This window comes from Poecilia formosa, unplaced genomic scaffold (assembly GCF_000485575.1).
Source record: "Poecilia formosa unplaced genomic scaffold, Poecilia_formosa-5.1.2 Scaffold405, whole genome shotgun sequence".
Taxonomy (NCBI): domain Eukaryota; kingdom Metazoa; phylum Chordata; class Actinopteri; order Cyprinodontiformes; family Poeciliidae; genus Poecilia; species Poecilia formosa.
The window spans coordinates 292,026-313,050 of record NW_006800344.1 but is presented as its reverse complement, the minus strand read 5'-3'; the positions used below and the strand labels follow the sequence as shown (position 1 = coordinate 313,050).

Here is a 21,025-nt window from a genome sequence, read left to right as displayed (position 1 = left end):
GGTCCGTAGCTTTCTGGGGTCCTTTAGCTCTCGCCACCAGAATTTAGTTGACCTTAATGTTTCCTGTGTTTTATTTTGGTCATTATTGTTGCACTTAAGTTTTCGTGTGTGATAGGCGTGTCTATCGGATATTTATAGAAATACTGAACAAATCGCGTCCCGTTCAATAGGGGACGCAACATTTAACAGCCAAATACGGGACGATTTCGTATTTTATGGGACGGGTGGCAATCCTTATTTTTATTTCTGAAAGATGGCAGCCCTATGATGAGCCAGTCGACAACCCCCGATTATGTAGGACAGGGTTGTGTGGGTTCCGCTAAATGTTAAATGTTGTAAAGCCGTTTTAATAAACTCGCTACAGGTAGGAGTAAAACGGGAATAAATAAGGATGAAGGGTTGGAAACATGACCAAAACTACCGGCGTGCTGTGCAATGAGAGAATTGAGAGGGAAACAGGAAGTAAGAGGACAGTCTCCGCCTACCGGTTCACCGCTGCTGATCCCGTTCCCTTCACGACTGTCCAGCGCTACCCCTTCTGGACTTTGACAGCAGCACGTTAATTAATTAATTAGTTATGCTAGTAAGTCTCTGTAAGTTGGAATAACATTCCAATTTGAATATCATTGAGATAAATAAATATGTAAACCTATTGCAGCTTTTGCTTATTATGTTAATGTTGATAGTTATGGTGTATGTTTATTATAAACGCTAGAATGTTGCAAACAAAAACACAAACAAACAAACAAACAAACAAAAGAAACCCATTAAAACCATATTTAGACAAAAATTTCATCATATACAGTACATACTTGGTTGGGGCCAACCAATAATTAGCTTCCAAACCCAATTGCAGTAAAAGCACAAGGCATTTATTCAGCTGTAGCTTCAGGTTGTTGTCTCGTTGCTTCAATATTTCATAGTATTCTTTCTATATCTATCTATTGCAGATTTCTTTGACAACTCGATAGCGTGACGCAGACGATGTGGGCGGGTAGAGAACTGACTGCGTCATCATGTTGCTAGGATATGCAAATATTTTCTTTTATGACGGTACCAACCCTGTCTATCCCATGGTAAGACACAGTTAAGGAAGAGAACTGCTTAAGAGCAAACAGCAACAAACTTGTCTGCCAGGATTTACCCAGACAGTGCAATGTCAAGAAATTTGAAAATGCGTATGTGTGGTGAAAAGACAGAGGAAGAATCATGCAGACTCTCCCTGTTGGAGCGTGAAGTGTTTAACTTGGAACAGAGATCTTGTGATCATGAGAAAGAAACTTGGAAGGAAAAATCCCAAAATGACTATTACAGAAACCAGTGCATTGGATCACTTGAACGTTCGAAGGTGAACTCAAAGTGTATCAACACTGAATTTCAAACTCTCCTAACAAGTATAGATTCTAGCGGTCTTCAGACAGAAATATTTAGGGAGACGTTGGCAAAGGAACATTGGAAAACACTGTACTTTCGATGCCAAGCTTTTTTGTTGAAATTGTATCCATTATGGAAAAATGTAATGAACCAGCTTCAGGAAAATACAGGTTACCTTTCAGAGGACAGCGCCTCTGATAACGACAACAACANTACTAATAATAATAATAATAATAATAATAATAATAATAAATTAGTGCGCATAATTACATTTCTTTATTTTGTTCTGATCTGCATTTCATTTCTAAATGAATTCAACAGAACAAACTGGTCCACGTTCCTCTTGTGTAAAACTCCTTGATAGTAACACACAGATTCCCACAGTGACCACATGCAGCGATATGCCTCAGCCTCTCTGACCGGACACTTTGCACCAAACTCACCGTTGATCTCGTCCTGGGATTTCACAGCTCGCCTGCTGCGCTTCCTGAAGAAGTTGGAGGCATCAGCTTCTTTCATGAAGATCCTCCTCAGCTGACCTAAGGTGGGGGAATAGATTGTTGTTGGTGTTGGGTTTTTTTCAGCATTGAAGAACAAAACGAGAGGTCACACACGGTTGTGAAATGCAGCTCCACACCTGCTGGACTTTTTACATTTCTCGTGCTGCTATCCGCAGCTGCAGATTCGGCTGTCTCTGGAGACACTGCGTTTGGAGACAGAAATGAGACAGGTCTGACTAAAAATATATTTAGAAAAGGCACATCTCAGTAAAACAGAGACAAAACAGATATCAGCAGAGTCCCTGGCATAAGATTTGGTAAGCATTAAACTCACAGCTCAACGCAAGCAACACTGCGAGGAGAACCAGGAGGGTTGCATACGTCCAGGACATTTTTTGTTAAACTCCGTGTCCTGATGTGTTCGGGGGAAACCAGCGTCGAAAAACAAGCAGGAGGGACAGAGATGACTGAGACTGGGATTAGAGGAGGGTGGAAGAGTTCGGGGAAATCTGGACTACCTGTCAGGAGAGAGAGAGAGAGAGAGAGAGAGAGAGAGAGAGAGACCCTGCAGATCTGAGAGTAAAAGCAAGAGAGAAAGTAACAGGAAAGTGCATAAATTATGAAACAATATAATCATCTGATTTCCTTATTTAACTGAGATAAAATTTTGAACCCTTAGCTAAAGTTTTCCATCAACTCTGATCAGCTTCCCTGCATCCCCCTCAGGAAAAGTGCCCCCCACAGTATGATCCTGCAATGAGCTCATAGTGCGTTCAGGAGCAATGTGCTAGATTTCCACGCTACATATGGCAAATAAGGTTAATTTAAATTGGCTTTTCAGTCAGAGAAGGATACAAACCCAGTTATTCAGGCTGATTATGAAGAAGAGGTCTGAGTCATTCCAGCGGTAGGAAAAAGACGGACAAGGAACAAATAAATATTTAACTTCCAGTGACAGAAAACAGCTGAGCTGATGCACAGATTTCCAGCCAAAGGCCTCCTGAGTGTGGGCCCCTTCGTACGGGGGCCCCCCACCCCACTCAGTCTGCTTTGCATAAATAGATCTCGGGAGTGAGCAGCCCTGTGCATACTTGACTGTTTTCCAACGTGGATTGTGGCTGCGCCCCAGAAAACAGTGAATGTCCTAATGTTTGTTGAGGAATTTGAAACTGGTGGTGCTTTGGCTCACGGGAAAGTGAGAGGAAATTGCAGGGAGGGCTTGAGAAGGCAAGACAGAGGTGGGAATGTTTCACTTAGTTCGGTGCGAAAACTGAAGAGAAATGTGATTCTGATTTGCACGGATGAAACTGAATTGCAACGTTAAGTTAGCCTGAAATACGGGTCAAAGGTCAGGGGTCTCTTAGCACGAACTCAACCCCACACAAAAGGCATTCTTGTTTCAAGTGAACGTGCAAACATCCACGTTCATTGTCATCGCTCAGCCGAGTTTTCAAAGATTTTGCCTGAATTTAACCTAAATCAACACTGTCCAGACTTTTCACCATGGAACAAAATCACCTGTTTGAAAACACTTGGGGGGCACTTTCTTAAAGTAAAAGTGCAAAAATAATTTTATTGTGAATTATTTTCTTTTTACCTGCTCAGTAATAACATGCCATTTGATTAAAAACGTCTGAAAAAGGGTCTCAAATTTGTACAATTTCCTAACTTGTTGACACAGATTGAGAACTCTCGTTGAAAACCCTTAACCACATTTAACCCATTTAAATTATTGACTAAGTCTGTTTTTGAGTAAAAAGTTGCTTTCATTTTTTTTTATGACAGACAATTCTTTCTGGCCTTTTAACAATTGTACTTTCTGTGTTGGATCACCTTTGTAACGTGAGAAAATATGAAAAGGTTCAAAGGGTGTGATTTTATTTTCTATCTTCAGAATTTTCATCATATCAATATTCTCCAGCAGATGTCGCCATTGAATCAAACTTGGTGTTGTGTATTTTCTCGCAGCTGCCGGTAGATGGCGCTGTTGAAACTGTGACGACTCGATAGCTCAAGCGGCCGTGTGGTGGCAGAAGGCAGCGTCAGCTGGCGTGGAGGGACTGACACAGATCAACTAGTAATCGCCGCCGTCCCCTCTGCCATGGTCTGCTCGACGAAAAACCCTTCGACGGAGCTTCCTGCCCTCTACAAGAAGAGAAAGTTTGAAGCGTAAGCCACAAATCATGGTGCTGGACGCTACGACCCCGCTGGTATAAGCGACACTGCGGAGGAGAAAGTATCGACCTCACACAAACCACAAAGCAGAAACAGCTGCTTCGCCGTATTTCTTTTTTCACGCTCGGAGGGAACGACGGCATCCGGCCTGAGAAAAAGACGCTCCGAGGTCGGGGACTCCGGTCGGAGCAGCCTCCATCGCTTCTGGTGAGGGTCACTTTAGTACATTTCTGCTAAATTGGCTCAACTTTGAGCTTCGCGGACGCTGGAGACGAAAAACAGAAAGCTTAGTAACGAAACAACAGTGTCAAAAATGTGGACTTCACAGACTCTGAACGCAGAGCTGTTGAGTGTGTCTCCAGTTGAGTGGCCGCAGTTTACCGAGACACAACCGGGGTAGCTGCATGCCGGTGAACTAAGTTCAGAGAGGCTAATAGTTTGTGATTTGTGCTCCGGTGAGTTTATGGGGAGACATTTGTGTCAGTTTTGTTGTTTCACACCACCTGGAGCTCCGCACACAGTCTGCGGGGAAGCTGTCAGAGAACTGCGTGAAACGGGAGGGCTGGTTGGCCGGGTGCTCTACGTGGATCATCTTGCATAGCTGCCACCCAAACATCCAGTGACCCACATTTCTGAGGCGTCCCGTCCTCGGGCTCCGCAGTTTAACACCGGCCTCAGCCTTCACACACAGCCCCGGAAGAGGAGCGTTTAAGCCGTGTGAAGGCCCGGACTGAGCAGCTTTCTGTGAATCCCTACAATCTCCTATTGATGCCGGGATAAACCCTGAGAGGAGATTCAAAAGGTCGTCTGTATTTTAGAAGCACAAGATGTTAACTTAAAAAAAAAAAAGAAAAAAAAAAGAAATGAGAAAAGTTAGTTTCATTTTGAGTGTCTGTGCAGGCTGATGTGATGAACCAGGTTATCTAGCTCCAGCATTATAACCTACGACAGAGACGGTGAGTAACACTGCTGATTTTTATCTCTAAATCTTGCTATTCTCATTGATCTTACTTTTCCACCAAAACTCTTTTTGTCAACTCAGTGTCAACTGTTGTCTTCCTGTTGTTGAATAATCAAAGGCNACGATGTGGGCGGGTAGAGAACTGACTGCGTCATCATGTTGCTAGGATATGCAAATATTTTCTTTTATGACGGTACCAACCCTGTCTATCCCATGGTAAGACACAGTTAAGGAAGAGAACTGCTTAAGAGCAAACAGCAACAAACTTGTCTGCCAGGATTTACCCAGACAGTGCAATGTCAAGAAATTTGAAAATGCGTATGTGTGGTGAAAAGACAGAGGAAGAATCATGCAGACTCTACCTGTCGGAGCGTGAAGCGTTTACCTTGGAACAGCGATCTTGTGATTATGAGAAAGAAACTTGGAAGGAAAAATCCCAAAATGACTATTACAGAAACCAGTGCATTGGATCACTTGAACGTTCGAAAGTGAACTCAAAGTGTATCAACACTGAATTTCAAACTCTCCTAACAAGTATAGATTCTAGCGGTCTTCAGACAGAAATATTTAGGGAGACGTTGGCAAAGGAACATTGGAAAACACTGTACTTTCGATGCCAAGCTTTTTTGTTGAAATTGTATCCATTATGGAAAAATGTAATGAACCAGCTTCAGGAAAATACAGGTTACCTTTCAGAGGACAGCGCCTCTGATAACGACAACAACATTGGTATAAAGAAAGATATTCACGTTCTATCTTTGGTTTTGGATGAACTTCATGTTCAAGCAGAGTTTTTGCAACAACAAGAAAACCAGACACAAAATCTACTGATTCCAAGAGATGTTTTGTCTGGTGAGCTTGAGCAAAATGAAGACAATCGTTGCATGTTGTCAGAGGGTGAATCTGACGATCGTTATGTGGCCAAAGTACAGAAACCTTCTGCCTCTTTTGAAATCAATTCTGCAGGGTCTGGAAAGGCTCAGACAAGCAAGGACACAAACTATAGAGCTGCGGATACAGAATCTGGGGCGAGTTCTCTTTCTGTGAGAGAAAGGTTTGGTGAAACTTTGGAGTCTGAAGATCCAGACTGTGAGCGCAGGCAGACAATATCTGGGGAACAAAACCACAACAGGCAGCAAACCTTGGACAAACAAAGATTTGTTGTGCCAGAAGAAGAAGAAGAAAGAAATCATGCATTTCTCCTCTTGGAAAGACATTGTGATCACAGGTTGGGGTTAATTAAGGAAATAGCCAAAAAGGATTATTACAAAAGGCAGTACATTAAATCACAAAATGAGCTTTATAAGATGTTTTCAAAGTTGGAGAAATTCAATGTCTGTTTTGAAAAAAATGTAACTGAGTTTGAAAATGTGAGTTTAACTTGCCTTAATCTTCAGAAAGAGATATTCGAAGTGAAGTCAGAAAAGGAGCTTTACATAAACCAATTGGTTCAGTTCCATGCTGAACTCTTGAGAGTGCATTCGATGTGGCAGGACTTAAAGATAAAGCTTGAAAACAAGACATTCAAGTTTGAAAGCACAAGTCCATCTTGCAGTGCCAACAAATATTTAGGTAGCGATATTGAAAGTCTAAGTTCAGCCTTGGATGATCTTCTGATTCAACTGGAAGCATCTAGGGAGAACATCAACCAGTCACAATATTCAGCAATGGCAAATGAAAAACTTGCAAAAGGTACATTTTCTACTGAGTTTGAACAAAGTGAACACATGAATCACAAATTTGTGGATTCTGAAGATAACCAATATGACGACTCTGAGGAACAGGAACTTAATATCTCTTTCAGAAGGACTGCTTCAGATTCAGCAATAGACAAGTTTGCAGTACAGGAGGATGACGGTCAGAATTTTGAAGAAGACATGGCTAAAAGTTCAAGTTCATCTGGAGAAGAGAGCTTTGAAAAGGCAGATGAAAACATCGAATTTGAATGTAAATCTGAAGAGGAACATTATGAGTTAACAGAAAGCTTTTCTTATGAGACTGACAACGACCATTGGTGGTTCTGTATGATTATGGAGGAAAAATATGTAATCTCTGACATTACAGAAAGTGAGCCAGAACACATTTCTGCTTTGGAAGTTGAACTTGCCGAGCAAAGACATTGCACTCAACAAAGCCAGGGATCTGAAACGCTGTGTGTTCCAGATGAGGAAATCATCGATCCACTTTTGGAGAAGCAGAGAGTTTATCAGCTTGAGGCAGAATTATCAAATGAAAGGGAGGAAAAGGACTTTTACAAAAAACTGTACAATGAATCACAAAATGTGGTCTTGAAGTTGTGTGGAGCGAAGGATAAACCTGAAAGTTCAAGTTCATCTATAAATGGTGATGATGACAACGACGATGATTATTTGTTTGACGAAGATGATGATGAAAATGCAGAAGATAGCGTAAAAGGTGTGTGGAAATCTGTAGATAAACTTAACTTTCAAGTTCAAACAATCAAACATTTAGTTGAAAAATTTAGGAGCTTATCAGATTCAAAAGAAGGTCTTAGCATGAAGAACAATTCTTTAAAGACTGACCTTAGAGACACAATTGATGCTCCACAACCTGCACAAGTGGAGACAACAGCTCCCGAAAGTGACCCGGAACTGATGACCAAGTTAGTTTCTCTTCAACAGAGAATTTGTGATCTTGAGGTAGAGGTATCTAAAGAAAAGGAGCAAAGAAATCATTACAACAAACTCTGCAATGAGTTGGAAGCTGAGTTCCTGCAACTGCATAAAACAGTGAATAAAATTCATCCCAAAGAAGATAGGACATCTGTATCTGACACTGCAAGTTCATTTGGAAGTTATGGCAGTGATTATCCGGAGAAAAATGTCAAACCTGCACAGAAATCTGAATGTACTGAAAGCATTAAGAAATTAGCTAAACCAAACGAGACAAATATGGACACGTTTCCTTTAGAGTCTGATCAGAGTGTGCACAGCTCTACATTTTTGGATGCTAATGGAGGGGAACTTGATTTGTCCAACCTGCAGCACCCTGGTGACACCATGGAAATCACGGTTCCTGAATCCGTGCCAGAGGACAGGAGTTTTGCAACACAGAAAGAAGTTGAGGATACTAACTCTGAGGATTTTACTTTGTCTAAGGACCATCATCTGTGTACAACAAAAGCAGAAATAACTCATCTACTTTCCCTTCAACAAAGAAATGATGATCTTGAGGAGAAATTATTTAAGGAACAGGAAGAAAAGGATTATTACAAAAAACTGTATGATGAAGCACTATCTGAGCTGTTGGAGTTGCGTGCAATGTGGGACAACTTCCTTTTGATATCTGAAGAGAAGGCAAAAACAGCCGATACATGCATGATTGTAGCAGAGCCCAAAGAAACAATTTCAAATGAAACAATTTCTGAGCACAAAGAGAACATATCTTACATAATTGTAGATCCTGACAACAAGGAGCTGGTTGTGCCTACTTTACAGGATTCTAGTGTTTTAGTGGAAACTCATGCTCCACAACCTGCACAACTGGAGACCTCTGCTGCTACAACTGAGGGATCTAGAGACACACGTTACATAAGCTTGGATACTATTTCTCAGGACTTTGGCACATCTTTGGACATCACATCTCTTGAATGTGATCTAGAACAGACATCCACTTTGGGTGGTGGCCCTCTGAAAGGAACACAAGATACAGAACGAAGCAAAGAATCTCAAATTTTGTGTGAACTAGAAGCAGAGAAAAACAAGGTACTATCCCTCCATCAAAGAGTTTCCACTCTTGAGACAGAGTTATCTGAAGAAAAGGACCAAAAGTTCTACTACAGCAATCTATCGAATGAATTCCATGATGAGCTCCTGAAACTGCGTGCAATATTAGAGAACAATACTCAGACATCTAAACACAAGACAGCTGTACTTCATACTTCAAGTTCATCTGAAAGTGATGGCAATGATTATGAAGATGAAAATATCAAAGAAGCACGGAGATCTGCAGATGAACTTGAGTGTGAGGTTAAAAGCCTTTCAGAGCTCACTGAAAAAATTAAGAAATTAACAGAACCATGTGAAGCAAATCCGAAGGGCACATTTTCTTTAGAGGTGGACCGAAATGTGCGGATCTCCACAGTATTGGATGCTGAGCATGAGAACCAGGATGTTTGTACAACAGAAGTAGAAATAACTGAGTTACTTTCCACTAAACAAATAAATTGTGATCTTGAGGAGGAATTGCTTAAGGAAAAGGATGAAAAGGACTATTACAAAAAACTATATGATGAAGAACATCATGAGCTGTTGGAGTTGCGTGCAATGTGGGACAACTTCCTTTTGAAAGCTGAAGAGACGGCAAAAACAGCCAATACATGCATGATTGTAGAAGAGCCCGAAGAAACAATTTCAAATGAAACAATTTCTTCCGACGTTGAGCACAAAGAGAACATATCTTACACATTTTTAGTCATTGAAAATGATGATGTGTATGTGCCTACTTTACAGGATTCTAGTGTTTTAGTGGAAACTCATGCTCCACAACCTGCACAACTGGAGACCTCTGCTGCTATGACTGAGGAGCCTAGAGGCACACGTTACATAAGCTTGGATCCTAATTTTCAGAACTCTAGCACATCTTTGGACATCACAGCTCCTGAATGTGATCAAGAACAGACATCCACTTTGGGCGGTGGCCCTCTGAAAGGAACACAAGATACAGAACGAAGCAAAGAATCTCAAAGTTTGTGTCCACCACAAGCTGAAGTAAGCACGCCATTTTCCCTTCACCAGATAATTTCCGAACTTAATACAGAGGTATCTAGAGAAAGGGAACAAAAGGACTACTACCACAAACTATACAATGAATCGCAAGATGAGCTCCTGAAATTGCGTGCAATACTGGACAAGACAGCTGTGTCTGACAATGTAAGTTCATCTGAAAATTATGACAGCGATTATGTCGATGAAAATATCAAAGCTGCACGGAGATCTGCTGATGAACTTGAATGTGAGGTTCAAAATCTTTCAGAACTCACTGAAAAAATTTATAAATTAGTAGAACTACATCAAACAAATCTGAAGGGCACATTTTCTTTAGAGACAGACCGGAGTGCACACAGCTCTACATTTTTGGATGCTGAACAAGATGATCATGATGTACTTAATCTGCAGCACCCTAGTGTCTCTATGGAAACAACGGTTCCTGAGTCTGTGCCAGAGGACACCTCTTTTGCAACATCAAAGAAATTTGAGGATACTAAATCTGAGGAGTTTACTATGTCCGAAGAAGAGAAATCTATAATATCTTCAGATGTTGAAGCTCCAGAATCTGACCAAGAACAGATTTCTACTTCAGAGGTTGATGTCATTCAGCAAAGACAAGATATGGAGGAAAGAAATGAAGAAGAAATCACCCAGCTGTCTTCAGAGCAACAGAGTGTTTGTGATCTTGAGGTGGATGTACTCGCAGATGCAAGTTCAACTGGTAGTGACAATGCAGAGTTTCTACATTCACCATCAGATGTACTTCAGCTTCAGATTGATTTGTCTGAACAATCTGACACAATACCAAATCAAGTAATGCCAACAGAAGTAATTCCTAGTGCTACACTGGTAATAAGCACTCAAGACTTTGGAGATTCTGACNTGTTATTTGTTTTGTTATGATGCATAAATGTAGATAATCTTGACATTTTCTGTTGGCTTTAAAACTGCTGCATCTAATAAGGAACCTGGTCAATGTTTGCTTCAGTTGAGTCAAAGCAAATTGTTCTCAAATCTTTTGGTATTAGGCTTGTGCTGGTTTGATGATGTGAAAACATCAAATGATTTGGTTCCTGTTATTAAATTTGAAATGAAAAAAGGTGTTTTTAAAATAGAAAAGCAGCAACCTTCTGATTACTGTGGTTAAAATGATGTATAACATTAAGGCATTGCCTTACCTTACGCCACTGTAAACTCAACAACTTCTTTAGAATTGAAACGTATTTGAAAGTATATGAATTGTGCTTACTAATAATTTTTAAGGAGTTTTGAAACGGCAAGTTTTTAAAACCTCACTATGCATTGATGATAATAGTTGGTCATGACCTAATCAATATGTGTCTAAAGAGAGATGAAAGGGGAACAAAAAAAACAAGACCTTATAATCTCTTCCAGTCAGTAAAACCCATATTAGTGCGTCTCTTTATCAAAAGTTGTTGATTTGGTTTTAACTTTCACAGTTAAAACTTTGGCACCACTGTTTTATACGGTTTAATTATAATCGCATAGTAATATTTTTGTGCAAGTACAAAATCCTACCAAGTGTTTTTTGATCTGGTTTCTCGTGCAAATATCTTAGGACGCCTAAAACACAACAAAACTAACTTACAGGTAACTTTTCAGCAGGAAATATGGGCTTGTTTTAAATCAATAATTCCCTGATATTGATGGGAAAAAAAAGTACTGGTTATAAGTGAAATAATCTGTCTGTGGAACAAGACATTTTAAGATATGGGAAAATGTCTTATTCCTCTGGCAGATTATTTCACTTATAACTCGTACTTTTTCATCAATATTGAACCAAACTCCCATATCTTGCTGAAAAAATGACTTGTAAGTTAATTTTGTCTTGTTGCAAATGCACCAAGATATTTGCACTTGAATGCAGACCAAAAAAAAAAAAATACTTGGTAAAATTTTACGTTCTTGCAGAACGTAAAAAGACATCCTAAAAGACATTTATGAGGCCGGCTGTTGAAAATGGATCAGATTAAGCGACTAAGTATCTGTGTTATCAGCAAAAATCCTCAGAAGCAACTCTTCAGTCCAACTATCTGGTGTACGTTGCGGGAAGCTTGTTGAGGTATAAAGAGAGGCCACTTCTGCGTGCTCCGCTGCCTCTCGTGTTTTCTGGAGCGAATGAAGGTGCAGTTCAAGCACTTCTTTTCATGCTCACTTCCTGTGCGCAGGTTTCACTTTGACAACCACGAGCTGCCGGGCGACCTGGTATCTAGCTGGTAGGCGAGGGCCTCTCCAGAGCGGGTCAGCGTTCAGCTCGCCGCTGTAGGGCTGGGTGGAAACGGGAGGGTGGCAGGGAGTCGTCGGAGGCAGCGGGATGCACCCGTGTGCGCTGTTTTGACACAGAGCGCCGTCTCCCTGGTGAAGGCCTTGAGGGGGGGACGGTCGGTGGCAGGGTAACCTGACCCGCTGTGGAAACAGCTGTAGCCTGCCGAGCTGATCTCAACTGAGTCCCAGTGCGGATCGGATGATGGTCCGGCAAAAGGAATGGGCGTGTGAGGGTGTGTAAGCAAGCACGAGTGGATTTCATTGAAATATATTTTCAGTCCGTCCAGCTGGGAGTTTTATTTCCGTTTCTTCAACCTGTTTACAGATGGAAGCTGTTCTTTCCGTCACCACAGGGAACAAAAAAAGGTTAAAAACCAACGAGAAATGAAAAACCCATGTGTTTTAAACGCAGCGTCGCCTGAAGTCCAGGAAGTTTTCCTGTCGGTGAGGTGAAGCCGCAGGCTGAGACAGCTGGCTGAAGGTTAATGTGTCACTCCTGCTCTCTGTGGGTGGGGAGGGGGGGACGGGGCAGCTGCTCTGTCGCAGCCTCCACTCCCATCTATAGATAGCCGTGAATACAAACTCTTCCTGGTTTTCTCTGCCGCATTACCATCGGCATGCGGCTCGGCTCAATCGCATGCGGTCGCTGCTTGCATGTCTGGCAGCCTCCACTCCCTGACTCTTTTGTCTCTTTCTAATTCAAGTATCTGTTGATCCTACAGACCTCCATGCAGCCTGGAGCCGCTCGGCGGACGACTTGTCCGACTCCTCCATTACTCTGCAACTCTGTTGTCATTCGTTGCATTAGTTAGAGACAGGTGATGGACGACTGTTGCCTGTTTTTTTTATTTTTTATTCTCCTGTCACTCTTGGCAGGTTTATCGAGAGATGCTTGAACACCGCTCTGGTCTTTATTTGGAGACAAACACAGGTTCATTTGAGCCAGTGTTATTAGAGCCAGCAAAGCTGTGCATATTTCCAATGCTCGGTGTCATACGCTCATAATTAACTTCTCTGTGGTTTAATAAAAATCCGACTTGGGTTTCGGTGTCCGTTTTGCCTTTTTTTGATCTAAGTTTAGACCCAGAGGGCTTCAGATATTTGGGTTAAAATCAAAGTTTGTTTCTAATTGAACATAGTTCAGCACTTATTAATAATATTCCATTTTCTTATAGTACTGGGCGACGTCGCTTAAAAAATAATAAAATCTATAATTTGTTTCATACCAGATCCAATTTCTGATTCTTTTTTTTTTCTTGCTTTCTTTTCTAAGAAAGAAATGACAAACGACAGAAAATGTTTTCAAACGGTGCCTTGCTACAGGAATGTTTGTTTTAAATTATGAGGATATAATCATAATATTAGCAGAACAAAGATGTAATTTTTACCAGAACGTCTGAAGATTACAAGAAAAAAATGTTTTGAGAAAAAAGTTTTATTTTTCCTGTTGGAGTTCTTATCAAATTAAAGTTGTACTGTTAATTTCCTAAGAGCACAACTTTATTCTTGTATTACTTCGACTTTGTCATTTGACTTTATTGTTGAATGACTGTATTTTTGTAACATTACAGATTTAATTTTTCCAAAAACAAAAAGTAAATGTAGCCTGATCTTTCCATTTTGTTGTAGAGTTGACCTGAATTAAAACTCCAAATAAATAGGAGCTGTAAAACATCGTTGCCAAACAAAATGGTGAGGCGTTGGGCATGCTGACGTTTTTCAAAAAATTAATCGATTTGTTACAAAGCCGTCTTACGCAGTTTTGAAGACTAAAAAGGATCAATAGCAGACATCGGTAGTAGTTTTGAGGCTGATCTCTTGTTTTTGACTGATAAAACTTTAGTCAATTCTGATTTCATTTCAACAATTGAACAAAAACAAAAGAAGACATAAAACAACATTCAAACTACATGGCTGCTCTGTATTTTTAATATAAGAGTCGGCACTGCTAAATGTGTGCGCGACCCACGGCTGTAAAACAAAGCTTTACAAAATGCTTACAGAGTTGACATTCTTCAGCATCTTATATTAGCATTGCAGCTTGCACTAACAAAACAGCACTCTGTGTGTGTGTGTGTGTACACCTGAGAAAATGTAGGTCTGTGAGATTTCCAGAAGGCTGCTGGCATTTTAAAACCCTGCATGCTCCACGACAGACACAGGTTGAAGCTCAAAAAGAATAAAACAGCACAACTCTGGTCGCAATTCGCTCTCAGAACCGATCGCAACGGAACGAGCTCGCCGTCCAAATCCACGTCTGATTTCTAGATGATAGCTGAAGCAAATTAATGAGTCTTCATTTGATTTATGCTTCTCTTTCTACTTATCAAGATTGAATCTCGTACTCCAGGCTGGCACGTCTAGTAGTGTAACAAGTCACTTCTTGTGTTTGTGGTGCCTTCTGTTTCCTTTAATTAAATCTATAATTTAAATTTTGGAGGGGCGGGGGGGGGGACTTCTGACTCACTACCTGGTTGGGCCACAGAGTTTGCATGTAAGGAACCAGTGCAACAGCCTGCCGTGACGATTTCACAACCCTCAAATCAGCTGCCAAGAGCACGATAGCAATCACGTCACACAACAAACAGAGGCACCTGAAAAGCCCAACCTTCCGTGTGATGTTGTGGATGCTCGATGATTCATTTCATTTGTTTTCTTTTTTCTTTTTCAGTGCCGTTTCAAATGTTAAAGATTAAATCAAAAGCAAAGTAAGTTTTGCAACGGATGCTTATTTAATCGCCCCAAAAAAGAAAAGGTCAACAGAAAAGGTCAACAGAAAAACACGGAGGCCACTGTTTGTGCTTCCACTTTGATTTAATCATTGATGTTCTGAATAACATCCCAGCTGGTTCCCAGTCTGTTGTTCCGCTTTTTAACAGCCACAAAGGGGTTGCTTGTTGTCGCTCTCTCTGATGCTAATGTCCGGCTCTCGAACGGAGAACCGGTGACTCTCGAGTCAACACGCAGCTCAGATGGGTCTGATTATCTCCATGACGAGCCAAACTAGTTAATAACACCGTTGTACCTCAAATCAGCTGTATTCACTCCTTTTGATGTTTTTTTAAAAAAAAAAAAAAAAAGACGAATCATTTTAAATGTGTAGGATACCAAATTAAAGCAAAATTTTAAAATATATTTTTCTAAATTACTCTGTTGACAGAGTTCACATGCCACATCTGAGGATGACCTTTCTTTCCATCCACTGCCTCATGAAAACCTGGTTATGTACAAATGACTGCACTTTTGATTAATTTTGCCTTAATTCGGCTAATTATCAGCTGTATTCATAATCAGGCTTCAATAATCAGGCTTTTTTGCGGTCATGTTATTCCTCTAATGCCTGCTTACCTCTTAGAAGCAGTTCATTGTTTTGCTTTGAGCTCACAAAAGAATATTTACGGATTAAAGCGTCTGTCATTACAGTGACAAATCACGTTGTGTTACACAACTGCGCATACTTTAGAACCGGTTCAGTGAAGCAATTAACAAGGCCAAAATGTCAGCCGTCCTCTTGCTCCACTTTTCAAAAATCTGATCGATGTTTCTGGAAACAAACGGTTAAGGCTCGGGATGCCCTTTTCCCTGCACACGAGTGACTGAAACTTTCAACAAGTCCTCTCAAAACGGTAAACAAGCTAATGTTAGCCTAGCACAAACGGGTTAACATTAAAACCTAATCAGCCGGAGCAAGATGGGAGTTTATTGAAGGCTGTGGGCTGTCTTTAAGGAACTCCGATTGGGATATAATACCTATCAAGATAAAACTTTACAAATATATCAGTAAAGTAGGTAATCAATCAAGTAATAGGATATTACATTTCCAGAAGTCATGGGTTCACATTTTGCCTAGCAGTAATATATTTTGTTATTCAGATACTGACAGGCAATCTTAAGAAAGTGGTCAAAATGCTGAACATACAGAGAGCAAAATTAAAAGTTGATTTTATTATCATTACATGAGTCAATTGGCACAATTTACCAAATTATCACACATTGCAAGACACTGTGCAGCTCTGGTTGAGCGTGTAGATTTCTGCTCACGTCGTTTTAACTAGTGTAAATCTTATGCTTTATGGAAATGTGTCGCTGTTTTACGTGGTAGCAGAGCTTTTCTCTTGTTTCTGCCCTGCCCTCTGCTGAACACTCAGTCTGGATTGTTGATCAGGTACTATGAGCAATCAGAGGTGTTTAAACTGAGACAATAGCTGCCATAGCCGATTCCTGCCTGCTACTGTATTAATTAGTCATCGTTCTGAAAATTGTTATAAGTAATTATAACATGATAATATGTAAGTACTGTAATTATGGTAAAATTTCTAGACTCAGAAGGGGATTTTTTATTTTATTTTATTGCTTTCATTTGCTAACTGGAGGTCAGATTGGAGATTTCTGTCGTTGATTTCTGACCTCTGACTTCTCTGTGAGCTGTTTTCAGCATGGAAGTGTTTATGATGGTGAACGAAATGGTTTGTGAGAGCGGAGAGGACCCGGCCTGCCACTCAGGCTGCTGTAACCATAGCAGCAGGGTTAACTCAGCTGAATCTTGTTGAAATCTGTGGCTTTGGGACACTGCTGGCTCCTTTTTTCCCCACCTTGTTTCCCATAGGGATGCACAATATTATCAGTATCAACCGATAATAGCTGTAAAATTTAATATCGGACATCGGCCATTCCGTCAAAATAATTCGCCAATTATAGAAAGCATTGTTTTTATAAGACAAACCAGTGACCATGCTGCCTGCTGCAGCACAGCATCATAAGAAACTGTCAAGTATAAATGCACGACTGATGTGCTTTTCACTTGTTGCTTGGGAGCAGGTGGAGTTTAGTTTTGTGAAGATTTACAAATTTGCAACGTTTGAGTGTTGTCACTATCTTAGAGAGAGCAAATGTCATGAGTACATTTGACATTAAACATAACAAGTTGAAAGTGTTGCATCAGCCTCCTTTTTAGCATTTTGTAGCAGGCTAAATTGTCAAAGATTATGCAGTATTTTAACTCCACAATAGAGAAAACCATATCGTTTCAGTAAGCAGATGGAGGACAAAAATATCGGTGTTATCGGCCAAATAATTTCTAGTACATCGGCATATCGGATATCGACCAATATTGTGCCTCCCTAGTTTCTCACAACCATTATCTCTGACCCGTCTGTCAGCCTCCAATCAAAGCCTTTGAACGCCGGCGACACGAGAGCCTGGTGTGACGGCGGCGTGAGCGGGAAAATATGTCAAATGAGACATAAAAAGAGTCAAGATAAGGAACAAATGACACGTTACATCGGTGAGTGACGAGCGCATGCTCGCTCATTCAGCACCACGCAGCGCTCCTCCAAGGAAGGCACCCACTTTTTATTTATTTTTTTGACTCAGCACAGAGCAGCCTTTATGTTAGACCCCCAGTAACAGACTCAGCAGCCCCTCACTCATGTCCTCATTGTCCCGGTCAGGTTGGAGAAAAGGCCGCTATTCAGAAAACCCGAGGCTGAGCTCACCCATGAATCACGCCAACTGTCATGCTTCTCCCATGTTTCATTCTCCCGAGCGTGAGCGCTGCAGCGGCCGGGAACGAGACGTGGGTGTCGTCTGCGTCCCCCGTTGTCCTTTCAGGGAGTGACGTTGGGAGTTTTACGGAGCCCTGCGGGGGTCGTGTGGGGGCTTCGGCCTTGCTCATCCAGACGGAGGCGATCACGTGGCGGTTCATGTCCTCAAAAAAAATATGTCTCCGCTCTGCTGTCGTGAGGATCGGGGGGGTGGGGAAAGGACAGAATCCATGTGTCTCAGCATCTGCAGTGATCACCTCCTCCTCCTCTCTCTTTTTGATTCCCTGCATCAGCTTCACCTCCGCCCGCTCTTACTGGATAGGTGGAGCTGAGCGTTGTTAGGCTAAAGGAGACGCATTACCTCAGGCCGAGGTGATGTTCGTAAAGACCGAGACACGGTGGGCGAGTAACGGGGAGAGAAAGGCCTTGGCTTCGGATGCAAGATGAAGGGAATCGGAAAACCAGCACGTACGCAAGTTTCCTGCAGTGCTTAGCATTTTCACCACGGACAATACAGTGGGGGTTGCCGTGGCAACAAATGATCGGGAAAACGGCACAGTATTCGGACCCCTTCGTTCCACACCTCAGGGCACCCTTCCTCCTCCTGCTCCTCCTCCTTGCTCTCTCCCCCTCCCAGGGCAGATCTGGAGCTCAGAGCGGACCGGTCTGCTCCTGGGAACAGGGACAAAGCTCAGAGCAGGGATCGTGTCCAAAGCTCCACACTCAACCCCACAACAGGAATGTGGGCCGCTGGACCCGAGCGCTAAAGAGACGCTCCTCTTCTGCCACTTTAGTTCTTCACTGAGGTTTGTTTTCTGGGTCCGAGGACATGAAAAGTTTCCAATTGGATGCTGGTAGTCAGAAGATTTTTTCCCCCGGTTATAATTAAGCATAGGAAAATAAAATAGTGTGGAAATGTTTGTGAATATTTACATCTGTTTGCATCTTCCCCGCCCCCATCAATCTATTCATTCATTCATTCATTCATTCATTCATTCATTCATTCATTCATCTGTCTATCCATCCTTGTTAGGGTGGGCGATATGGACTTAGAATTTTATCACGATATTTCGTAGTACTGTTGTGATGACGATAAAAATGATGATAAAATCGATTACTTCTTCTTCAGGTGACGCAGCATTCGTAGCGCCACAAACATAAATCCTTGCCTTTCAAAAAAAAAATTTCCTAAGCTTCTTCAGGATGCCACATAATTACAAAAAGTATGATTTATGTCACTAAACTGCACACAGAGACTTCATTTAATCATATTTTTGAATTTGCTTTATTTACTGATGTGTTCGTTTTAAAAAAACATGAGAAAATGGTACGGAAAAAAAGTTTTTAACATTAACTGAAATTTATTTTGACAATCAAAAATCTTATGACATAAAATGATATATGATAAATGGCGACCCTTACATCTTCATATTAAAACATTTGTCTATCCCGACTGTGGAAAGCTGAATCATTTTCACATAGCCCTTTTAAAGTGATGAAACCTTTACATTCCTGTCATCTAGATTCATGAATTAGCACAGGGACTTTTGAGTAAAACTCTGGAAAACGAGAAACGGCAGTAAAATGGTCGCCTGTTGTCATTTGGAGCCACATAATCCCATAATCTTATCTCTGACTGTTAACACAGACGAGATTTCTGCTTTCCAGATTTATTACAGCAATGTATTTGGCCTGCAACTATCAGTAATGGTTGTCATTGACTCATCTGTCGAGCGGTTTTTCTGAAAACTACCTACAGAAAAAGCCTTCATGTCTGTCATATCCATTATGGTCATTACGGCAATATTACTGAAGTGCTACATTCATCTACTTTATATAAAGTGAGTGCTCTATTGGGGAAGTTATCAGCGTCAGCGGTAATGAGTAGCATTTGTTTTCTGAGAAAAGTGGAGCCGTGAGTGTGCTGCACACATGTTGCAGGGTGTGTGTGGGTGTGTGTGTGTGTGTGACGGCAGCGGGACAGTGAGGCGACGCGGCGAGCGGGGCAGCAGATGACGGACCACCGCTGACGTGTCTCGAGGCGGAACCGACGGATCTGATGTTGTGACAGGCGAGTCGGCGTCCTTTCCCCTCATCTTGGCTCGTGGAAAATCAGATTGATTGTGTTTTTCTAAGAATAACTCGGTGGGAACAAATCGAGGAGAAAATGCAGAAGTGAAATTTGTTTTTGTGAAAATATGCTCTCCGTACTTTGCTGTGACGATCGAAGGACTCAGATATTCAACCGCGGTGCTGTTTGACTTCTTTTACTGAATGAAATATTGGTAGACCTAACATTTTATCAAAGTATTTAGTGGTATTTAATCTCCTTTTTCGCTAATAAACTTTCCCTTTTTAATACAATCCTTTTTCAATTTTGTCAGAATTTTACATTTTTGGAGTTACAGATCCGTGGATCTGGATTTTCCCCACTAATTTCTGATTTTCTTTGTGTAGAAAAAAGGAAAAAGGTGCTGCAGGTTATGTTAATAAAAAGCAGTCTATTCAAATCCAACAGAAAATGAAAGATTTGGTCAAGCCTGTCGGGCAGCTAATGCTAATTTCAATTCAATCACAACTGAATTCAAACATCCAGCAGCAAAAAGAGCGACTGTGAAATTCTTGGCTGTATTTTCTCGCAGCTGGAAGCTTTATCATTTTTACTGTTATCACAGGATGACTAGATGTTGACAGCAGGTCTTTGTAACACGCTGTTCCTGAGGAATGTCTCTGAATGCAGTAAATTAATACCATCTTGCTCGGTTTCTCTGCTTATTTTCCCACCCTCTCTGGATGAATGGTGTGCTCAGTTTTATGTGGAGCTCGATGTCCTGATGCATGATGTACAGATTAGTATTTTTCTCTGCACTGCCCCTGTTTGCCTTGGCCTCTGGCCAGGTCAGTGTTGGGCTGCTGCTGCGTGTGGAGTGAGTAAGGACAGGCTCGCTGCTTCTCACCTCATAGGACAGATTTTAGAGGAAAAAAAACCCTTTAATCCCTGCTTTAAACCTAAATTAGAATAACGTCCATCGTGTAAATACTGTAAATCTACTAAAGCGTGAATATTCCGGTAACTCTCCTTAGCAACAGCTGGTTCAGTAAAAGCGTTTAAATTGTTTAAATGCCACAGCCTTTCAGTTTCATTTAGTCCTTATCTGAGCTGCCTTGTTTTGTGATCGGTTGGTTGCTCAACAAAAGCAATTTGGTTCCCACAATGTGAAAATAGACTCGGGTTCTTCTCGGTTCTTTCAGCTTGAAAGGAAGTGTAGATGGGGAGAGAGGGAGGAAAAAAAAGTTTAAATTTCAGCTCTATTTTCAGACTAAGCTGTTAAAAATAGGAGTCGTCCGTCGTGCTGCGATTTTTAGATGACACGAGCGGAAAGGTGAATAGAGAAACTCGGTAGGTTCATTACACATGATGATATATTTGAGGTACTTATTTCAGTTCAGCTTTGT

General features: G+C 41.3%; 3 protein-coding genes across 5 annotated transcripts in view; 2 read left to right on the top strand and 1 right to left on the bottom strand.

Annotated features, from left to right (window-relative positions):
- The window catches only part of ucmab (upper zone of growth plate and cartilage matrix associated b), a 14,292-nt gene extending 11,300 nt beyond the window's left edge, over nt 1-2,992 (bottom strand). Inside the window, exons 1-4 of one of the 2 annotated variants that reach the window (XM_016663167.1) lie at nt 2,734-2,992; nt 2,209-2,392; nt 2,012-2,077; nt 1,818-1,913 (exon numbers count right to left, since the gene is read on the bottom strand). In XM_016663167.1, the coding sequence (XP_016518653.1) occupies nt 1,818-1,913; nt 2,012-2,077; nt 2,209-2,266 (220 nt within the window). In that variant the 5' untranslated portion in view covers nt 2,267-2,392; nt 2,734-2,992. The remainder of the gene's footprint in view (nt 1-1,817; nt 1,914-2,011; nt 2,078-2,208; nt 2,393-2,733) is intronic. The other variant, XM_016663166.1, reaches the window with a different exon arrangement.
- Nucleotides 2,993-3,873: 881 nt separating this feature from the next.
- LOC103154901 (cyclin-dependent kinase 17) overlaps nt 3,874-21,025 on the top strand; it is a 39,395-nt gene continuing 22,243 nt past the window's right edge. Inside the window, exon 1 of one of the 2 annotated variants that reach the window (XM_016663168.1) lies at nt 3,874-4,256. The gene's annotated coding sequence lies outside the window, so the exon portion shown is untranslated. The remainder of the gene's footprint in view (nt 4,257-21,025) is intronic. The other variant, XM_007576358.2, reaches the window with a different exon arrangement.
- Nucleotides 7,725-10,465, top strand: LOC107833549 (uncharacterized). The gene is made up of 3 exons (XM_016663150.1): nt 7,725-9,086; nt 10,077-10,255; nt 10,447-10,465. Exons 1-3 carry the CDS (start codon nt 7,923-7,925, stop codon nt 10,463-10,465), a joined length of 1,362 nt encoding a protein of 453 aa, XP_016518636.1. The 5' UTR covers nt 7,725-7,922.

What these genes read in the sequence shown, in the direction of transcription:
- LOC107833549 (XM_016663150.1), top strand. Translation starts at nt 7,923, where the DNA reads ATGGACACGTTTCCTTTAGAGTCTGATCAGAGTGTGCACAGCTCTACA. An exon ending in AGGGCACATTTTCTTTAGAG is followed by an intron (nt 9,087 to 10,076) that starts GTGGACCGAAAT and finishes TTTTCTTTAGAG; the next exon opens with ACAGACCGGAGTGCACACAG.